At 43.9% G+C, this 22,053-nt stretch overlaps 1 protein-coding gene across 2 annotated transcripts in view; it reads left to right on the top strand.

The window, feature by feature from the left end:
* PLXNA2 (plexin A2) overlaps nt 1-22,053 on the top strand; it is a 399,133-nt gene that overhangs the window by 351,280 nt on the left and 25,800 nt on the right. For both annotated transcript variants that reach the window (XM_060277140.2, XM_035123148.3), the window contains exons 23-26: nt 11,264-11,330; nt 13,512-13,658; nt 15,140-15,299; nt 15,499-15,602. In XM_060277140.2, coding sequence (XP_060133123.1) covers nt 11,264-11,330; nt 13,512-13,658; nt 15,140-15,299; nt 15,499-15,602 — 478 coding nt within the window. The remainder of the gene's footprint in view (nt 1-11,263; nt 11,331-13,511; nt 13,659-15,139; nt 15,300-15,498; nt 15,603-22,053) is intronic.

Here is a 22,053-nt window from a genome sequence, read left to right as displayed (position 1 = left end):
CATAAATAACCAGACAGACAGGGGTAATTTTAGCTGATAGACTGCAATGCTGGACTGCCTTGGTGCTTGGAATAGGTATGTTACAACACTGCTCCAGCACAATCCTATTCTTGTTCCTATCTAGGAATAAGAAAGAGGTGTGAACTTCAGAGTCATGAATAGGACTGCCAACAAAAGATATTCTAGCTGTTGGTGTAGTGTAACTACCGTAGTAGTAATAGTAGTATGAATTCAGCAACCTGAGAATCTTTGCTTTCATGGAGGGAAGCCCTATTTCTGATAGTGGAGTGGAACATGGTCATAGAGGGAGTAACTCAGCTCAGAAATGGAAGTGCTCTGTCATTCCCCAGCCCCCAATATTTTTTGCAGCTGTAGAAAAGGACAGAAGACTGAATTCTTCTGGCAGAGCTGTTAGTAATGACTTTTCACTGTTCTCTAAAAATATAAGGCTGATGATCTCAGCATTTCCTTGCGTCCTGCCACAGCCACCAGCAGGTTTTCTTCATAATCCAGTGCACCACATCAGAGCCAGCCTGGCAGCTTCATAGCTTCATTCCCAGAGAGACAAGGCACGAGGCAAGAACAACAAGCCCACAGAGGCTGTGTGTGGCAAGCTGTCCTACTGCTCTTCTCTTGCCTGCCTAAAGTGTACATGACATGTTTTATTTGACTTTTTCCATGCCAAACCCAGAGACTTCAGTGCATCCAGTTATGAGCTGTGAAGGCGTCTTGGAGCTGAAAGGGGAAAAGAATTAAGTCAGAAGCAGATGTTTCTCTGCCTGAAGAAGACTTAGAAAGAAATCCCTGACAGCCTTTCTTGTGGCAGAGTCAGATGCTGGGAAAGCCAACCCTCAGATAACACTAATGCTACTCAAAGTAAAATAAGAACTACTAAATGGGACAGAGCAGTAGTCCACAGCCCAGCACAGGATCCTGTTGAGCAGTATAGAGCTACCGTGTTTCCCCTTTTTTAAGACACCGTCTTATAACTTTTTTCCCTCAAAAAAACACACAGTGGCTTATTTTCAGGGGGTGTCTTTTTTTTAAAAAAAAAGTGCTGGTACAACTGGGACCCACTGGCTCAGGATGCTCGGTGCTCTCTTCTGCACATTGCTGGGCGCGTTGTTGGCGCTGCCAGTTCCGAGCGCCTGCAGGGTGGGGTGGGGGTGGCAGTGCTTTAAACCCCCAACCCTGTAGAAAGCAATGGAAGTTATGGACCGTAACAATCCTTAAGAGGCGCAGGTCTTAAAAAACCCCTGGTATCACCCTTGAAGCACAGCCTTCCAAAGTCAGGGGGGAAGAGGTCTGTTTAGACAAAGGAAAGGATCGGGGTGATTCTGTGCCCTGGGACCCACAGAACTACTTTAAAAATCCCAACCTGGGGTGGGGGGTCAAATAGTGAAGCCCCATAGCCCTGTAGCAACAGAAGGCACATTCTGAAGCACCCGAGCTGTTCGGTTCCATAAAAAATCCAGGAATTGTAAAATTAACAACAATAATGGGGGGGGGCACTCTATCCAAAGAGTTAAGAAGGAATGGGAAAGTGTTGAGTTATATATGGAAAAATATGGAAAGGAAAGTTAGTTAAAGATAAAAAATAAATAATTATCGCAAGGGGAAAAATAACATCATAAAGGGTAATAATATTAAATATAAAATAGACAACACAACAGAAAAAGCAAGTATATGACTAAATGAGATCGCACAGGAGTGAGGGAAGTGGGGAGAGAGGGAGGGGGGTAAGGAATGGAAGGAGACAATGGTTGGAGGAGGGTATAGGGGGATGAATTAAAGGAAAATTAAGACTGAGAAGCGCATGGTTTTTGTTTTTTAAAGATGCAAAGGCTTGCAATCAGCCAAAGTATAGAGCCCAACTTCCAAGAGACTGCGATCTACTTGCGGATTTATAAACTGGAGGTGATCTACCCCCGTTTTATTGGTGTTCAGGTCAGAGTTGTTTTTAGAGAGAGGAAATATCCCATTTTTGAGGTTAAAGTAAAAGTTCCTGACCTTTTTTTTATAATGAGGAAATGCTGCTAAAACTCTGTTCTTCATTCCACGAAGGGGAGAGGGGGCGGGGCCGGGTGCTCAAAGACAAAAGAAATGGAAAAGGAGATAGCGATCAACTCCAGCCTCGCATTCATGCAGCCGTCGGGAGAGGCAGGGGCTGCAGCCGAGTGCTGCTTCACAAACAAACGGGGGAAAGTGCTTAGAACCCAGAGAATCCAGCTGAAAAACACGAAGCAGCAACAGCAATTGCACACACACCATCCCAAGCCAGCACAGTAACCAAGTCCCAAAAGCAAGAAAGGACTCAGCAAACACTGCTGCGGCCGGCGTTGCTGCTGCTGACTCGGGGAGCTCAGTGATCTCTTCCGCACAGCGCCTATCACTATGGCTTATTTTCGGGGTACGGTTTATATTTCTCAAATGCTTAGAAATGCTGCTATGGCTTATTTTATGACTACGCCTTAAAAAGGGGGAAACACGGTAGCAGAGGAAGCTTTTTGCAGCCTGAGGGACACATTCTTTTCTGAGCAATCTTAATAGGGGCTACATGCCAGTGATTGGCAGGGCTTGAGGCAAAAGTGGGTGGAGCAATGAATGTAAATATTACCTTTGTACAGTAAACTAGTTTCTACACATACTCACACACCCCTTTCTAGCCTTCAACCATGTAAACAAGGTGTGTTCAGCTCCTTAGCCTGAGGTTTCCCATATTACTGGTCACTCTGTGTCCTAGAGTTTGAATGGGCAGAAATCAAGTATTGCATGGTTGGTGCAGTTTTATTTTTTTAAGTTACAGAAACATGTCAGGAGTAGTTATCAGAAATCTTCATTACAGGCAGCCATAATGTTCTAGGCTTACTTGATAGGTATGGCTCAATTCCTATAAGCAGCTGGGTCCTGTTCAAGTATCCCTATGAAGTGACCCTTCAAAAGCAGAGATCAATGCTTGAAAGTGGAGCTACACACTATGATGACAGAAATGGTTGTTTTCACCCTGCACTTCAAATACTTTAAAGTATGACCATATTCATACCATGTATTTAAAGCACTGTGATTACACTTTAAGCAGTCATAGCTTCCCCTAAAAAATCCTGGCAACTGTAGTTTGTTAAGGGTGCTGAGAGTTGTTCAGAGACTCCTATTCCTCTCACAGAACTCTCAATTCCTGGAGTGGTTTAATAATCAATCCCACTTCACAGGAACCTCTGGGAATTGTAGCTCTGTGTGATGCACTTTTTTAAGCATTAATCATATGATGTAGTTTGCCCTAGGATGCATGAGAAAGCTCCAGTTCGTGCAAGACATTGCCTTAAGAAGCCATTGCTTCAAGAACATCTTATAGGACGCTTATAAAAGCCTATGAGATGACTATGAAAGCTGCTAAGAAATCTTACTTCTCAGCTTCCATTGCATCCGCTAGCTCTCGCCCGGCACAACTTTTTAGAATAATTAGGTCGATAACATCCTTAGGGACAACCAAATTTAAGCACAAATTCAACTCATAGCTGTGAGGCATTTGCAAGCTTTTTTGCAGAGGAAGTCGTGTTGCTCCGCTGTGACCTCCCTGCCTATTTAGATACAGTAATAGAACTGGAGGCCCCTTGACTGTCTTCCGTTCCAGTGTTGGACCATTTTGATCGGATACTCCTTGCTGATGTGGATAGATTCCTCTGAGCTGGCAGGCCCACCACTTGCCTCCCTGATCCGTGCCCATCTTGGCTGATTAGGGCATGCCCAAATGTCGCGTGGATCCCCCTGGTTAAAATTATCAATTTGTCCCTTGCCACAGGGACATTCCCAAGGGAGCTGAAGGAAACAGTGGTGCGTCCGCTCTTAAAGAAAACTTCATTAGATCCTTTAGATCTATCCAATTACCTCCCAGTTTCGAATCTTCCATATCTGGGTAAGGTAATTGAGAGAGCGGTTGCTGAACAGCTTGGCAGGTTTCTGAAGGAAACAGTGGCTTTAGATCCATTTCAGTCCGCTTTCTATCCTGGTTTCAGGACCGAGATGGCTTTGGTCACCCAAACGGATGATCTCTGTAGACAACTGGATTGAGGCAGGTCGGGACTGCTGATTCTCTTAGATTTGTCAGCAGCTTTTGATATGGTCGATCATGATCTTCTGGACCACTGCCTCGCCAACGTGGGGATACAGGGCACAGCCCGACAATGGCCGTGCTCTTTTATCTCAGGTTGGGGACAGAGGGTGGCGCTAGGGAGGGAGGTGTCGTTGCACCATTCCTTGGTGTGTGGAGTGCCGCAGTGTGCAATGCTCTCCCTGGTGCTTTTAACATCTTTATGCGCCCCCTTGCCCAGGTTGTCCGGAGCTTTGAGCTGGGTTGTCACCAATATGCTGATGACACTCAGCTCTACCTGCTGATGGATGGCCACACCGACTTGGCGCTGGATTAATTGCAGTTTCCAAGTTGCCTTCAAAGGTAGCCCCACGTAGAGCGCATTTGCAGTAGTCCAAGCGGGAGATAGCTAAAGCATGCATCACTCTGGCAAGACATTCTGCAGGCAGGTAGGGTCTCAGCCTGTGTATCAGATGGAGCTGGTAGACAGCTGTCCTGGACACAGAATTGACCTGCGCCTCCCTGGACAGCTGTGAGTCCAGAATGACTCTGCACACCTGGTCCTTCAGGGACACAGTTACCCCATTCAGGACCAGGGAGTCCTCCACACCCGCCCACCCCCTGTTCCCCAAAAACAGTCCTTCTGTCTTGTCAGGATTCAACCTCAATCTGTTAGCCACCATCCATCCTCCAACCACCTCCAGACACAGGACCTTCGCCGCCTTCACTGGTTCAGTTTTGAAAGAGAGGTAGAGCTGGGTATCATCTGCATACTGATGAACACCCAGCCCAAACCCCCTGATGATCTCTCCCAGCGGCTTCATACAGATATTAAAAAGCATGGGGGAGAGGACAGAACCCTGAGGCACCCCACAAGTGAGAGCCCAGGGGTCTGAACACTCATCCCCCAACACCACTTTCTGGACACAGCCCGTGCAAAAGTGAACATTCCACCTTCTGCTGCTTCACATGCAATCTACAGTTGCAGGATTTCAAATTTAAGAAAACGGTGTGAATATTAGAGCTCAGGGTTAGATCCAACATATAAAGAACCTCAGATATTCACGTGCCACCTTTTTCTTTTGCAAAGAATTCTGGTTTTCAGTGGGGAAAAAATCAATGGAGTGTAGTTATGAAAGTTAGAGTAGTGTTCTAAACATAAAGTCCATGCGGAGGGCAGGTGAGACCTGAATATTGCAACCCCAAGTGATCCTCGAAGGTCTCACTATGCAGAATGCTTTCCAGCTGTGCATTTAAGACAGTCACCTTCTCCTGCACTTCAGTGCACAGTGTGTTGCATTTCACCTCTTCTGTCCCAGAAATGCAATGCCCGGAGTGCTATACCGCTCTTCCCCTTGCTCCCGCTCTGTTGTTGACTTTGATAGATGACACACTGCTGAGGCTGAGAGGAGGAACCATGAGGTCTGATGAAACCGCAGTGACAGCTTCAGAAGGGTTAATGAGAAGTAGCAGTTATTCATAAGGCAAGGGAAAGATGCAAGGAGGGAACCAGAGGGAAGAGCAAAACAACTTAAAAGACTACTCCACTGTGTGAAGATCAAACATTTCAGACAGAAAGCTACAAATAAAGGCCTGTTCCAGCCCTGTGGATCGGCAGACTCCTTGAGTTTTATTTAGTATGCAAAATATTGTGAGATGGAACATTTTGTTCTAAGTTTATAATGAATGAACAGCCACAAAGTGGGAGATTATTTTATTTTTGAGATCTGGGATGGAAGCACTTTCTAGCTGGCGTTTGTTTCCCCCCTTTCCCACCCACCCCCCTTCCCCCTCTGTCTCTCATTACACTTTCCTTTTCAGGAATCTGGGGAAAGTTGATACTAAATGAAATTGCTATACTTGTACTCAGAACAAGAATCAGACAGGCAGTTCAGAGTCCCAGACAAACCCAAGAAAAATTAATAAAATACACATTGATTTTTCAGGGAATCTCCTAAACCTCTTTGATTGGCTTAGTTTTATTCCCCTTGTCTCTAGACAGCCAAAGGGCTCTGGTTTCTGGCGTCAAGCTTCCTTCCCCCCCTCCCCAATCCTTTTTTTAAGCTGGCTCATCTCTGGAGTGTGATTTGCTGTCGTTATGTGGTCAATATGAAAAGGATTTTCTTTGAGTCTGGGGATGGTCCCATGCTGCTTTAATCTTTGAGAGCTTATTTAATATTTTTAGAGGCAGATCTATAGCAGTATTTTCAGAATCTGTGGAGCAAAAAGCATACCTGCTGTGGGGGTCAATGCAGTGCTCCAAAGGAGCAAGCTTTCCAGATCAGGTCCTCTTTAGCAGATGAGAGAATAGCAGAGGTCCCTCCAGAACATGGCAAGCAAGCATTAAGGGAGTGCTTGTGGGACCTCCAGCACAGGCCAGATTTCAAAGATTGCTGAACACAGTAAGATGTGGGTGGCAAAATGATATGCAGAGGATTAGAAACTTACTGTGGGAGCTCAGTGTAATGGGTGAAGAATGTGTATATATTTCTTGCTGGAAATCAGCACAGATTTGGATGTTCCTTTTTCAGTGATGGCATTCAAAATCATAACAGTGGCAACACAACTATAGTAACGATTTTATTTTTATTTTTTTTAACAGCCAGTATCCAAAGATCCTTCTCTGTCTAGCCCAGTCAAACTTATGGCCTTTCCCCTCTTTGAACAGCTGCTGGGAGGACTGAGGCATGGGGGATCTGGGGGTAGATCCATCACAAAACACAGGTTTATGGGGATGGCTCCCAAATGCTGAGGGGAGCTCTATGGCCCGCTAGCCCACACAACCAACCCTTCCCTCCAGAGCCTTCCCTCCAGAATCATCTAATGGGGTACGCTGTTAACGCCACCTTTGGGAGAAAAACAGGGGGATGAGTCACCACTTCACCACACACACACACACACACACACACACACACACACACACACACGGATGAAATACTATAGGATTCCGCCCAAGACCTAAACCTAAACTGCCAAAGTTGTGACTAGTGCTATGGGGAAGGCAAAACCTGCCACGCAGGGGAAATTCCTTCCTGGCCCCAAATATGGCAACCATCAACAGACCACAGCAAAGCCCATCTAGCTGAAAGGGATGAGTTAGCAGCTACTAATGAAAGAAGGGGGCAGGGTGGGTGACGCTCCTGGTCAACTGGACTGCCACGTGCAGGGTTGGCTGGGTTAAATAGATGGCGGGCAGATCTGAGGGAAGCCTGCCTCCCTCAGGTCTGCTCACCAGGCCACACACCCCGGATGCTGCAGATTGGCTCGTTTGACTCCAGGGTTTGGCAGGAACCCAAGAGCCTCTGCAGTGGCCGGGGAGGCCGCAGAACAAAGGAAAATAGTGTGATGCAGCAGGGCAAGATGAGAGAACCGCACTGGGTCGCAACTGCCGCTCACTGCGGATGGGACAGTAAGCAGCCGTTATCAGGATTGTTTCAACTTTCTCTCAGTATGGCTTTTTAGAGCATTTGCCTAAAGATCTGGATACAATTTTTTTCAATGGACTGGTATATTTGTTTACTGTTGCCTGCTTGTTTATTCAAGGTTTATTCAAAATAATAGAAGTTAACTATTATTTTTTCTTGTTTTGTTTTTTTAAAAAAAGGCATTTGCAAGGTACTTTGCTCTCATCAAATAACAACTATTTGTGATGTGGAAATCTTTTGTCTTCATAGTGCCCTACACATTATATACGTGTATCTGTCTATGGAGTAAAAAAACCCAAACATACAAAAATAGATGGATCTGCAAAGCTATAGTCAATATTTGTTCTGAGGGTCTGTGAATTGTTGGTAATGAGAAACAATAACATATTCCATATCAACACTATTCCTGGAATGAGTGGATTGAGGGGCAGACAGGATACATAAAAATATATTGACCTACAATTTCATATAGTATATGACAATATGGTCTTTACATGGAATCTGACAACAGAATGTGGACTCTGATTCTTGGTTTTCATTTTTTTCAAAAGCAAGTCTGTAATCATAATTGCTTTAGACAAATTTCTGTTCCTAGTTCTATGCTGTCTTCTGCCACTCTATCCGCAGCATACTTTTTTCCCTAAAATAGTTGGTATTCTGTGAAAACCCAATTCTAGCCCTGTGTATGTGTGTGTGTTTGTCTGTGTTTGGATTGAGAGACAGATAGAATTTGAGCAATCTGCTCTTTTTATAGGATTACGTTTCCATACTCCAGAATTTGTTGGCTTGTATAAGTACAGCAGAACCAGATATTATTTAAACTTTGATCCATACAACATGGGAGATTCCCTAACATTAGTAAACTAGGAAGATTAACCACACTGTCAAGAATTTTTTTTGAAGTGGCCTTTGTCACATATTTTCCAAGCCCTCCTACCTGAAATCTTCTAAACAGAGATGTAGGCAAGAATGCAGCATTCAACACTGCTGAGCAATGGCCCCTCCTTTTTCTATACTGTATAAAGAATAATCTCTAGAACAGTGGTTCTCAACCTGTGGGTCCCCAGATGTTGTTGGACTACAATTCCCACAATCCCTGACTACTGGACCTTCCCACTAGGGATGATGGGAGTTGTAGTCCAACAACATCTGAGGACCCACAGGTCGAGAACCACTGCTCTAGAATATCACCTTCACTCAGCAAGTAGCAAAGAGTCATGCTCGAAACTATTTGAAAAATGTCTGTACCAGTTGTAAGGTAGGAAAAAGTGTTTACTGGATCCCTGGTGACCAGTTACCGTACTCTGCCAAAAATGGATTCTTACTAAAGCACTGTATACTTCATTGTCATTTGAGAAAGATGCACTCTAGAATATAATTTTAGGACAACCTGCAGCTGAATGATGCATAGCAGTGCTGTTCGTTGCTGGTGGGAAAGTCAGATGGTTAAGCATTGCCACTGATCAGTGTCCTATGGAAGAAAGTCTATAGACGTTCCACTTACAAAGGATATCATCCTGCCTTGAAAAAGATTCATTTGCAGCATGTTTTCAGCTGGCACAGCTGGTAATAAATTAAGTAGCTCATCTACAGCTGCTCTATGAACACCCTGGCTCAGCACGTAGTGAGAACGGGAACTCTACTCCTTTCATTGATGCATCGTTCAAAATCTTCCCCATTTCCCAGGAACAGAGGCTGCATCACTTTTAAAGAGGAATCAGCAATCCTGCCGTGCCAGCATTAAAAACTATCATTAAGAACCATTGTATTTAAATTAGAGATAATGTTGGACACAATGTGAGGAGCTAGTGCTGGGTGTGGCCCTTGAGGAAAAGCTGCAATTTCCCCTACCATTGTCACTGCTGTCCTTGATTGCCACCAGCCACAAATTCCAGTGATTTACTGAGCTACAGGGTATAATTTGCACCAAGTGTGAGGAGTTACAGCTCCACCAGGCATCCCCTTCAGAGGGGCTGCTGTGATGGGCTGTCAGCTGGGCTTTGTTACTTTCAGTTCATGAGCAATCTGCATTTACTTCTTGCTGAAAATGTGGGAGGGGCAGAGCAAGGGACAAAAGCTTCAGATTGACTTTCCAATTCCAATTGATCAAAAATCAAGAGTGGGACCTTCCAGCATTCATAAACGATGGCATTAAAGTCAATTTTTCTTGTTCCTTCACCCCCCCACCCCCCGCTTTCTGCTGGAATGCATTGCAATCACATTTTCAGACACCCTGAAGGCGGGAAACTGACATTTCCTAACAATTACTATTATTATAGGTATTCCATTGGCTCCCACCCTTCCACCAAGGAGCTCCCTGTGGCATTTCAGTTCAGCCTTCCCCAACCTATTGACCACAAGATGCTTTGGGTTATACAACACCCATCAGTTGTTCTGGCTTGGGCCAATAGTTGTTGTAGCGTGGAATATCTAGGACGCAACAGGTTGGGGAAGGCTGTTTTAGCCCCACAACAACTCTTGTCAGGTAAGCTAGGTTGAGAGAGTATGTCTTACCCAAAGGCCACCCAATGACAGAACTTTGAATTGCACAGGGATTAGGACACAAGTTCTCCATATCGTGAGCCCCAAGAACATTATCTGCTGCTTGGACAAATGAATGCATACTTGCTATTTCTAAGATTAGCCTTGAAAAATGCACCATTTCTGATGCAATCAGGAGAGGTGTGATGGCCTTTAAAAGCTCAGCGTACCGTTTTCCTACTTCCAAACTTAAAAGGGCTATTAACTATGTGGGTGCTGTTGCTCACATAGCAGATATTGGGAAAACAGAGTGCCCCTCACCCAGCAATTGTTAGTTGTGAGTTGACCAAGGCAGCAGCCCTTCTCACAATAAATTGGGGTTCCAACTTGCTTTGTAGTAAGATAAGTACGCATGTTCCACTGAAAGGAACATTGAAAAATTGTAGTTCACAGCTTAATAGATATTAACACATAGCATATGCCGAAATGAGTATTGCAATAGATCCTTATTGTAGTTCACGTTTAGTTTTACCCTCAGAGTACATTGTGGAGTTTATGTTTATCTTTGTTTGAACTATTTTTCTTGCAGCAGATGGCTTTCTGTTACTTAGCGTATTGTCTACTGCTGTGGCTTTTGTCCATTATTTCATCAAAAAGCAGGGGAGGAAATCTAAAAATAAAAAATACAGACAGATACACAATTATATTGTGTGATGAAATGCCACATTGTTTGAAATCTGCTATGCAATTACATTAACTTCATTTTTCTATTGCATTGGTGCCCTGGCACTAATCCCCTGGTTCTGCGAAGAAAAGGATAGTAAAGGGAGGAGTCTTTGCAATCATATATTTTTAATTGATTGATTGATTGAATTTATATACTGCCCTATACCTGGAGGTCTCACATAGAAATATATTGTGCTTAATTTATGAGGGAGGGAGAAGTTAAGCTAAGCTAGTCCTTACTTTTGGGTTGGGGTATTGTTTAGGTGGTTTGGTTGTTGCTGCTGTTATTAATATTTTGTATCTTTATTTTTTTATCTTATAATGATTTCTGTGGGACTTGCTGGAATTTTTCAATTATGGTTGTGTGCTTTTAGGTGTGTTTTATTTATGACTATGTTTGTGATTGTGTAAATCTTTTCATGTTTCAAGCAGCCTTCACCATGGTTCTAGCCATCTAAAGTCAACATACAAATTAAATTATGATGATCTATTCATTATTATTTTTAATGTGGGTTTAATAAAACTCCTTCTAATCTCTTCCTAGGACTGAGTCAGTGGCTGAGAAGATGTTGACTAATTGGTTTGCTTTCCTTCTCCACAAATTCCTAAAGGTAAATAGTCAGCTGCTTCTACCCTGAATCCATTTCCTTTGTTATGTTCTTTTCAAGTTCTTGTTTTCTGTGGTCACCTCCAGAGCATCAGTATTATGCAGAAAGGATGCAAGCTCGTGCTAGAAATGTAGGTTTCCATAATTAAAGTGGATTAAAGTGCTCTATAACCCCAGCACACACAAAAAACAGACATTATGCAGTTAGGAAAGTGATGGGGAAATGCGCTAGAAGTGTGGGATGCACAAATAATTACTGTAATAGGAAGGTGTAAAATCACCACATAAGCAAATCAGGATGAATTCTCCTTGTTGTATCACCTCCTGACAAACAAATCAGAACAAAAGCTCAATAAAGACCAGACAAAGTGGCTGGAGGAAGTTAAACCCAGAGACAGAGTAATAAGAGGAAAGTGTAGAGACCGCCTTGTCCTGTGCATAAATGCAGCTTTGGTTCTCTAATCTGTGAAAGCGTTTTTGCCCTCACCACACTCTGCTATGCATTCTGGGAACTGTTACTATTTGAAAAGGACATAATTCTGCAAAATAATTCTCAGCACTTTCCCTAGACTCACATGGGGGAAGTCAGGATGATTTAAGATTGTAGTACAGGTGTGTTCTATACCGGTTCCCTTAGCACAAGGCTTTCTAGATTACAAATCTGAAATGTCACACATGTGTACTCAACAGAGGGGAATCAAGGCACAGATACAGCAGATTAAAAGTGAAAAGGGTAGGAAGAAGAAATACTCTACTGGTCTCAAGCTGATGCAGTTCAGTTCCGCATTCTCCTATACTGTATCTAATGCATTATCAAGAGCTGGATATTCATATTTTATTTTAGACATTGAATACAGTTTATGGCTACTTCAGGTGGCTCCAAATACCTGTTGGCGCCTGTTTGATCTTGTGGTGTTTTATAATGCAGTCCAATAGACAGTAATTTCCCTTTTTATACATTTGATTATTGTGATCAGGGCTTTTTTTCTAGCCGAAGCTCACTGGAGCTCAGTTCTGGCACCTCTCAGATGGGCGCCATTGCCGTTCTAAGGGAACAAGGAAGAAGTTCTTGGTGAGCTCCAGTACCTCTTTTACTAGAAAAATAGCACTGATCGTAATTATTGTTTACACAGCACCATATATATACTTGGTGACTTCCAGAGTCCTATAGGTAAAAACAGTGAGGTCCCTGCTCTTCAGGAGCTTGCAATAGAAAAATAAAGTGGGGTGGGGGAGGCACTAATACAAAGGGTTGAATATGGGCAAATGCAGTTGCACATCTAGTGCACATCTAGTGGATGGATTTGAAGAGTGGTGTCATGGAATTGTAGAATTGTAGAGTTGGAAGGGACCAGGAAGGTCATCTAGTCCAACCCCCTGTGATGCAGGAATATTTTGCCCAACGTGGGGCTCGAACCAGCGACCTTGAGATTAAGAGTCTCATGCTTTACTGACTGAGTTTTCCTGAGCTTCCTCATCATGTGGGTCAGAGAGGAGTGGGTGAATTTTTGTAATAACATAAAAAGAAAAGTGGCTTTGTAGCTGATTGAATGTAGCAAGAGAGATATTATGTGGCTTCTTTTTCTGGAATTTCTGGTTTATTTAGATACTTCAGTTGTGAATGTTTCATATTTAATGCTTTATTTTATTGCTTTACTATTAATGCTGCTGACCAATTTGAAAGCACACATGTTTTGAACACTTTTTAGTGAGGTACATCCCAGTAAATTTGGCAATATTATGAACTTACCTCTAGGGCGGGGAATTGGATCTAGCCAGAGTCTTGGCTCCATATGTGGCCAACCCTCCATGGGTCATTTTGACAGATGGGTAGGATCACCCCATTGTCAGTCACTTGACATCATATAACACCTATAATGAAACTGACCAATATAGATGTTAGGTGTAAAAGCCAGTGTTTGCTTTTTCCTTACTAAATGGTGCATAAAACAAGGACACATCCTTTCTGGTTACATATTTCTGCAACGCATCCTGTAATCTTTAGAAACCAAAACCATGGAAACTCAAATCAGCCAACATTGCTTGTGAGGCTCAAAGAATTAAAAAAAAAATCAGGTGGATTGTGTAGCTGCTTTTAAATTATACTTGTTTGCCATGGTTTCTCTACTTTGACAAGTTCTGTCTTCATCAGTGTGCAAGTTCTCTTGTGTTCTGTGTCAAACAGGAATGTGCTGGAGAGCCACTCTTCATGTTGTACTGCGCCATCAAGCAACAGATGGAGAAAGGCCCAATTGATGCCATTACGGGGGAGGCACGTTATTCCCTGAGTGAGGACAAGCTGATCCGGCAGCAGATTGAGTACAAAACTCTAGTGAGTGGGTGCCTTCTCTGAACAATTTTTGGTTGCACCAGCCATCAGCCATCATGGGGAACATAATCCTCAGGGCTGGACATGGATTGAATGGGGAAGTTAGGTGGCAATTTTTCCTGTCCCAGGTGCTCTATATAATAGTAGAACTTTTTCATGGTGATTCTTATTGTGGAAACTCTGGGTCCATATCCAAGCAGAGAAGCTTCTTGAGATAAGATATGAAGCCCAGACACCTTAGTAAATAGCAATACAGAGCTAACACTTTTACTTTTAAGCCAGCCCATTGTTTTTAATGGTAGGGAAAATGCCTGAAAATTCCATATAGGGTGGAAATAGGCAGTTAGCCATCTCAGCTAGTTCTAACCCTCATTTTCAGAATTGTGGCTGATGTTCCATGATAGTATAGTATAGTATAGTATAGTATAGTATAGTATAGGTATAGTCGAATTACAAATGGGGAAGGAATATGGGAGAGGGGAATCACATCCCAGTGTGGACTCACCTGTACAAAACTCTTGGACCAATGTATAGATTGTCCCTGGGAAGGACATTGGACATATGGGGGGTGGGGGAACATAGTGAATATCACATTTTTCCTCAGACAATGTTCCTAGACAGGGCAGGGCATCACATCCCAACACCAATATTGCCAGGAGGCATTTGCCACCTTGTTTGCTGCCTGTGTGGAGCCAGTCACACTTCCTAGCCTTCCAGGTGGCTAGGTCCTGTTGGAGAAAAGAGGGAAAAGATTGTAAAGCCACTAGATCAGGCATGTCCAAAGTCCGTTTTGGGGGCCTAATCTGGCCCACCGGTCGATTTAATCCAAGCCTCATGTCCTGGGGTAAAATCCTAAAAAAAAGCTCAGCAACTTCGGTCAGCCCTCACACATGTTCACTTCATCAAAACTGGCCCACTTTGAAAAACATTTGGGCACCCCTGCCCTAGACCACCTCATTAGTTCCTGTTTTTAACTACATCTGTGTAGATTTGTGTTTTTTTAAAAAAATCAAAAACCTGCGCATTAAACTGCAAAAACAGGACAGAGTTAATCTGTTAGTGTCTAAAAATAAAACACGCTTAAACCGGACAAAGAGCAAGCCATCCGTAATCTGAAGGGATGAACCAGGCTTCCCAAAGCATTGTGTGCATCACCCATGGGCATCATCCATGCACAAATTTTATTCACCTTCCCAAGGGACAGAGAGAGCTACAGTAATTTTATGTACGCAATTTAATTATGTAGACTACATCTCTGCATACCGGTACTTACAGATCTAGGTCTGCACATGCTTTCTATGAAATGGAAAATCAATGATTTTTTAAATCAATATCACCAGCTTCCCTGTCTAAATAGGGCTTAATTGTGAACAGGCATTTTTATACCTCCAACTTAGGTTGAGAATTCATGTAATATGCAGATGATTTCTTCCTAGCTTTTCTGAGCTCATCTTAATATTCCCATTTCCCCCCCTCTTTTCTAGATCTTGAACTGTGTGAATCCAGACAATGAGAACAGTCCTGAGATTCCTGTGAAAGTGTTGAACTGTGATACCATCACTCAGGTCAAAGAGAAGATTCTGGATGCAGTGTATAAAAATGTCCCATACTCACAAAGGCCACGAGCTGTTGACATGGACTTGGGTAGGAACATCCTTGCTTTGGGAAAGAGCTACCGTACTTATGGAAACGGGGTGGGAACAGCAGTTACGCAGGAATCAAGAAGAATAATTTAACCCATTCTTCCTTTCTTGGAGGTTCAGCATTGCAGAGAACCATCCTACCAATGAGATGACTGTGCCTCTGTCCTTGATTGTCTAATATTGTCTTCCTTCTCCTGCAGAGTGGCGGCAAGGCCGAATAGCACGTGTGGTCCTTCAGGATGAAGATATCACCACCAAGATTGAGGGTGACTGGAAGCGGCTAAACACCTTGATTCATTATCAGGTAAGCAAGTAAAGCCTAGAATTCAGCCCACAGAAATCAGCTGAGCGGAAGACAAAGCAAAAAAAAAAAAAAAAACCCACAGATATTTAATTCCTCTGTATCTCCTCTAACAAGACAGGCAGAGAGAGTCACATTCTTATGATAAATCAGAATGGCTCAATGTGTTCACGTATTAAAAGGGAAAACAGCCCTGACACACATCTCACAGGAACAAGCAGAGCTGAAAATTGACTAAATTAAAAATGCCAGCCATGTTCACAAGACAGACAGCATATGCAGAGGAGCTGAGCTACCAGCGCTAAGGATACCGAGGCCAGTGTAGTAGCTGCCCTGTCAGAAGCGGAGGGCTGGAATGTGACAGAGGAGCGTGGGGGTGAAATCTGCCACGGGCTGCAGATCATGCAGCTGGATAGAGTGATAGAACAAATGTCCCGAGATATCAGGCTGCATGGGCAATTGGTTTTCCACCAATTCATACATACAAAGCTCTGCTACGGCTCAATTTAGGGAGACTGGCCCATTTCATATGTCACTGTCTCCATACTGTGAAGATCTGGGCTCAGTTCCCTGCTCTGCCACAGAGCCAATCTGTGACTTTTGAGCAAATAATTGAGGAAATAATTTGTCATGCCATGCAAATTCAGTGTTGATGAAACTTTCAAAGGCTGCATAAGCCAGAAACTGGTTAATTTTGTTGCATTGCAGATCACCAAGTATGAATACTCAGCCAAGCCCATCCGCTTATCTGAGTCTGGAGTGATACACAAGAAATGTGTGTATTGGAATGGAACTGTATTAGCCCTTGGTGGTCTACAATTTTCAGATCATTTCAAAGGATATTGTTAATCCCTCGTGGCCATAAATTCTATGAATTGTTTGATTTTTCTGTGTGCAGTACAGTCGTACCTTGCTTTGCGGCCGGGATCCATTCTGGAGCCCCGGCTGCTAGCTGAAAAGGACGCAGGGAAAAGTGCCGCATCTGCGCATGCGCAAAGCGGGTTCCCACCAAATTTCACACTCGAGGGTTCCCCCCCCTCCCCAAGATCGGGGAATGCAATCCTGTGCGCTTGGGACAGCCCGCTCACCAAGTACAGATGACTGCTTTTCACGCAATTTCGCACAAGCGAGTTTGCAGAACTTCTGAATGCCCAAGGAGACTTTGGACTTTCTAGAAAGGCGTGTGTCTCACACCCCTTGACTCCCGAATGTGTGAGCTCTCCACACGAAATAATCCCCTCGCAAAAAAATCAATAAAAATGCTCCCACGGAAGAAATTCAGGGTCACTTCAGTTACCCGCGAGTATTTCCACTTCAAACTCCTTTTAATGAAAACCACATCTTTCCTCTCGGCGATTCGGGGACTCGCCTTCTCCGAGTGGGAAGAGCCTCTCGCCAAGCACGCTCCTTAAGAAAGGGCTGCTCCTAACTCCGCGCACGCCTCTCGTAAGCAGTTACGAAACGGCGGCGGGAAAAGGTGGACGGCTGCCATGGGATGAGCTAGGCGCTCCTCTCCTCCCCCCTCTCCTCACTAGTAGGGGAAGAGCGAGCAGCGCCTGCTCGCCTGCTTGGAAAGGGGCGCATACCTCGCCGCATTCCTGAGGCATGAGGAGTCCCGTGTGAGCGCAGCAACAGCCCCCTCCACGGAAGAGCTCGCGGGGGAGGGGGAGGCGCGGGGAGGGGGCAGCGGCCGCTCAGCCAAGAACATACATAGCTGCTGCTCTCCAGGCTCCTCCGCGCCCAAGCCAAGCAGCAGCAGCAGCGCGGCAGTGGCTTCTGGCTGAAGCAAGGGCCGGATGGGAGCCGAGGACGCAGAGGACAGAGGGAGGGCGCGGCGCAGTGGGTTGGAATGCCAAACTCGCGTTCCGCCGGGCTGTGCTCCGCCTCCACCTCTGCCCACCAGCCCTGCTGGCAGCGCCGCTCTCGCCCACGGCTGTGCTGGCCCTGCTTCTAGGGGGGCAGCTGCCCCCCTGCCCCACGCTGGGTTTGCCCATGTCACACAGGGTTCACGTTGAAGCCTATGCACACTGTTGTCTATGCTCATAAACATTCCCTGTTGCAGATGTCCATGCTCAGTACGTTGACTTTGGGGATAGAGAGAGAAAACTATGTGATTTGGGGGGTAGGGTCAGCACTACAGTCTCACTCCATAGTAATCACACAAACACCCCTTAAATTGCAAAGCATTTCCATTTTAGTCACAAAAGTACACCCCTGAACTGCCACGTTGCTTTTCCTTGGCTCTCTTCCTTTTCCTAGTTCTCAATATTATTAGATTGTATCCCTCGTAATGCTCTGTGCTCCACTAGCCTCTTAGAAATAAGACAAGTGGACACACAGCAGGCATGTGGATTTTTTTCCAGAAATTAGGTTCCCAACACCCTTCTTTTACTGTAAATATGTATCATAACACTGGTTAATTAAAAAGGCATGACAAGTGTATACCACTTTACTATATTTAGCAAACTTAAAAAATAGGTTTTTTTTCTAAATCTGCATGTCCAGGAAGCTAAATGCATGTTGAATCCTTTGCATGATACGGGTCTGCATGGATTTCAATATGAGACAAGTGAATAAATTACTGTCTCTTTGTGATGGTCAAAAAGCACCCAGGTGTATCCTGTGCAATTGTTGTTGTTGTTGTTTAGTCGTTTAGTCGTGTCCGACTCTTCGTGACCCCATGGACCAGAGCACGCCAGGCACTCCTGTCTTGCACTGCCTCCCGCAGTTTGGTCAAACTCATGTTCGTAGCTTCGAGAACACTGTCCAACCATCTTGTCCTCTGTCGTCCCCTTCTCCTAGTGCCCTCAATCTTTCCCAACATCAGGGTCTTTTCCAAGGATTCTTCTCTTCTCATGAGGTGGCCAAAGTATTGGAGCCTCAGCTTCACGATCTGTCCTTCCAGGGAGCACTCAGGGCTGATTTCCTTAAGAATGGATAGGTTTGATCTTCTTGCAGTCCATGGGACTCTCAAGAGTCTCCTCCAGCACCATAATTCAAAAGCATCAATTCTTCGGCGATCAGCCTTCTTTATGGTCCAACTCTCACTTCCATACATCACTACTGGGAAAACCATAGCTTTAACTATACGGACCTTTGTCGGCAAGGTGATGTCTCTGCTTTTTAAGATGCTGTCTAGGTTTGTCATTGCTTTTCTCCCAAGAAGCAGGCGTCTTTTAATTTCGTGACTGCTGTCACCATCTGCAGTGATCAAGGAGCCCAAGAAAGTAAAATCTCTCACTGCCTCCATTTCTTCCCCTTCTATTTGCCAGGAGGTGATGGGACCAGTGGCCATGATCTTGGTTTTTTTGATGTTGAGCTTCAGACCATATTTTGCGCTCTCCTCTTTCACCCTCATTAAAAGGTTCTTTAATTCCTCCTCGCTTTCTGCCATCAAGGTTGTGTCATCTGCATATCTGAGGTTGTTGATATTTCTTCCAGCAATCTTAATTCCGGCTTGGGATTCATTTAGTCCAGCCTTTCGCATGATGAATTCTACATATAAGTTAAATAAGCAGGGAGACAATATACAACCTTGTCGTACTCCTTTCCCAATTTTGAACCACTCAGTTGTTCCATATCCAGTTCTAACTGTAGCTTCTTGTCCCACATAGAGATTTCTCAGGAGACAGATGAGGTGATCAGGCACTCCCATTTCTTTAAGAACTTGCCATAGTTTGCTGTGGTCGACACAGTCAAAGGCTTTTGCATAGTCAATGAAGCAGAAGTAGACGTTTTTCTGGAACTCTCTAGCTTTCTCCATAATCCAGCGCATGTTTGCTATTTGGTCTCTGGTTCCTCTGCCCTTTCGAAATCCAGCTTGCACTTCTGGGAGTTCTCGGTCCACATACTGCCTAAGCCTGCCTTGTAGAATTTTAAGCATAACCTTGCTAGCGTGTGAAATGAGTGCAATTGTGCGGTAGTTGCAGCATTCTTTGGCACTGCCCTTCTTTGGAATTGGGATGTAGACTGATCTTCTCCAATCCTCTGGCCATTGCTGAGTTTTCCAAACTTGCTGGCATATTGGGTGTAGCACCTTAACAGCATCATCTTTTAAAATTTTAAACAGTTCAGCTGGAATATCATCACTTCCACTGGCCTTGTTATTAGCAATGCTTTCTAAGGCCCATTTGACTTCACTCTCCAAGATGTCTGGCTCAAGGTCAGCAACCACACTACCTGAGGTGTACGAGACCTCCATATCTTTCTGGTATAATTCCTCTGTGTATTCTTGCCACCTCTTCTTGATGTCTTCTGCTTCTGTTAGGTCCTTACCACTTTTGTCCTTGATTATGGTAATCTTTGTACGAAATGTTCCTTTCATATCTCCAATTTTCTTGAACAGATCTCTGGTTTTCCCCATTCTATTGTTTTCCTCTATTTCTTTGCATTGCTCATTTAAGAAGACCCTCTTGTCTCTCCTTGCTGTTTTTTGGAAATCTGCATTCAGTTTCCTGTATCTTTCCCTATCTCCCTTGCATTTTGCTTGCCTCCTCTCCTCCGCTATTTGTAAGGCCTCGTTGGACAGCCATTTTGCTTTCTTGCATTTCCTTTTCCTTGGGATGGTTTTCATTGCTGCCTCCTGTATAATGTTACGAGCCTCCATCCATAGTTCTTCAGGCACTCTGTCCACCAAATCTAAATCCTTAAACCTGTTCCTCACTTCCACTGTGTATTCATAAGGGATTTGATTCAGATTGTATCTTACTGGCCCAGTGGTTTTTCCTACTTTCTTCAGTTTAAGCTGGAATTTTGCTATAAGAAGCTGATGATCTGTGCAATTGTAAGCATGTTTATTCAGAGGTAACCCCAACTTTGTTAAATTAAACATTCCTTTGTAAGTGTAGTTTGCATTGCAACCAAAGTTGCCTATTTTAGGAATGGTAACATATTCTTGCCTGCTGTTTGAGCAGGAGGGTTTGTGTCTACTACAGGTATTTTGGGGGCCACATATACTGTTGGTGTCACATGCATAAACCATTTATTTATCTTCAGTCAGCAAATAAACGAGCCAGTCTCCTAGATGCAGCTTCTGGCAACCTCTGCAACCCTTGAAATTCACTGCTTGATAACCCCATTTCCCCAAAGGATTCAGCCTTGTAATGTGTGCAAATGACATTGTCCAGACAAGGATTGCATGGCAGAGGAATTCAATGAATTTTCAATTGCAGGTGCTGATTAGGGTGAAATAGAGAGTGCACTAGACTGAGAGCAGATTTAACCCTTGCTGAGATAGGGTTACCTCACCACCAGTGAGCCAGTGGTTAGGAATATTTGACAGGTGAGGGAAGGATTGGAAGAAGGGGCTGACTGATCATGTTTTACATTGCTATACATTTTCCTGTGGGAAAGGAAAGGAGCTTGCTAACAGGTGGCTGTCCTCTGGCTTTATGCAGTTTCCAATTAGTTTTCTTTAAATATCCTGATGTTTATGGAGTGAAAATTCTCTGAAGGGTCCTGATAAAGTTCTGTTTCTGATGCCAAACCAGTATCTGGAAAAAGATATCCAACCCCATGTATCAGTTACAGTATTTTTATAAACCACCCAATGGCATAAGTTCTTGGGCTGCTTATAAGAAATAAAAGAGTCATACTGATTAATAAAAATGAAAGAACAAAACAAATAGCATCATAAAAACTTTAACCCACAGAGAAAGAAATAAGGCCAATTATATATCAGTCACTGAGCCCAAATTTTAAAATCACGAATTATTTTAAAGACCTGGGCAATTAAAGAAATTACATCTGGTGCTAAAAAGGCCATAAAGAAATTGTCTGGCAAGCCACTCTAAGGAGGCTATTATAGAGTCAGGTTGCCACCACCAAGAATGCCCTGTCCACAGTAGCCACTCATCTTGTGTCATTTGAGCAGGACCTTTGAAGACGATCTTAAATTCTCAGTAGATATACACAGATGGAAAAGCTAATCTTTTAAGTGATCTGGCTCCAAGCTATATAGATATAAAGGACAACACTCTGAACTGGGCCAGAAACGAACTAGGAGTCACTACACCTGATAAGGCACTGACATAATATGATAAAACATATCTTGTGGCCATATTATACATATTGTGGCTCTGTTTTAAACTCTGAACACACACACACATCTGTGCACACAGTTCCCCCTACTATGCTAATTATTAGCTCCTCCAGACTTCCAAGAGGAAAAAATGGACTTAAAATGAAAAACCTGCCTCCCTTCCTGCCCCCAACTGAGATTCAAGAGTAGTAGAGAGTTGGAGCAGCTGTACTATCAGTGGTCTATCATAGAGATTCATTCCATATATGTTAATCGGAAGATGTCAGGATTCTAGAATGGAAAAGCAACTAAAGAAGAGAGGTTGCTAAAGAAGAGAAGAAAGCACTAGGTGAAAGTGGGGGGGGGGGAGGATGCAGAGTTGGGAAGGATGGAGGGGGAAGTAGTAAGGAATTCTGGACAATGATGAAAAGTGAA

This window comes from Zootoca vivipara, chromosome 7 (assembly GCF_965207765.1).
Source record: "Zootoca vivipara chromosome 7, rZooViv2.hap1.1, whole genome shotgun sequence".
Lineage (NCBI taxonomy): Eukaryota > Metazoa > Chordata > Lepidosauria > Squamata > Lacertidae > Zootoca > Zootoca vivipara.
The sequence above is the reverse complement of the archived record's forward strand: the minus strand, read 5'-3'. Positions and strand labels throughout refer to the sequence as shown.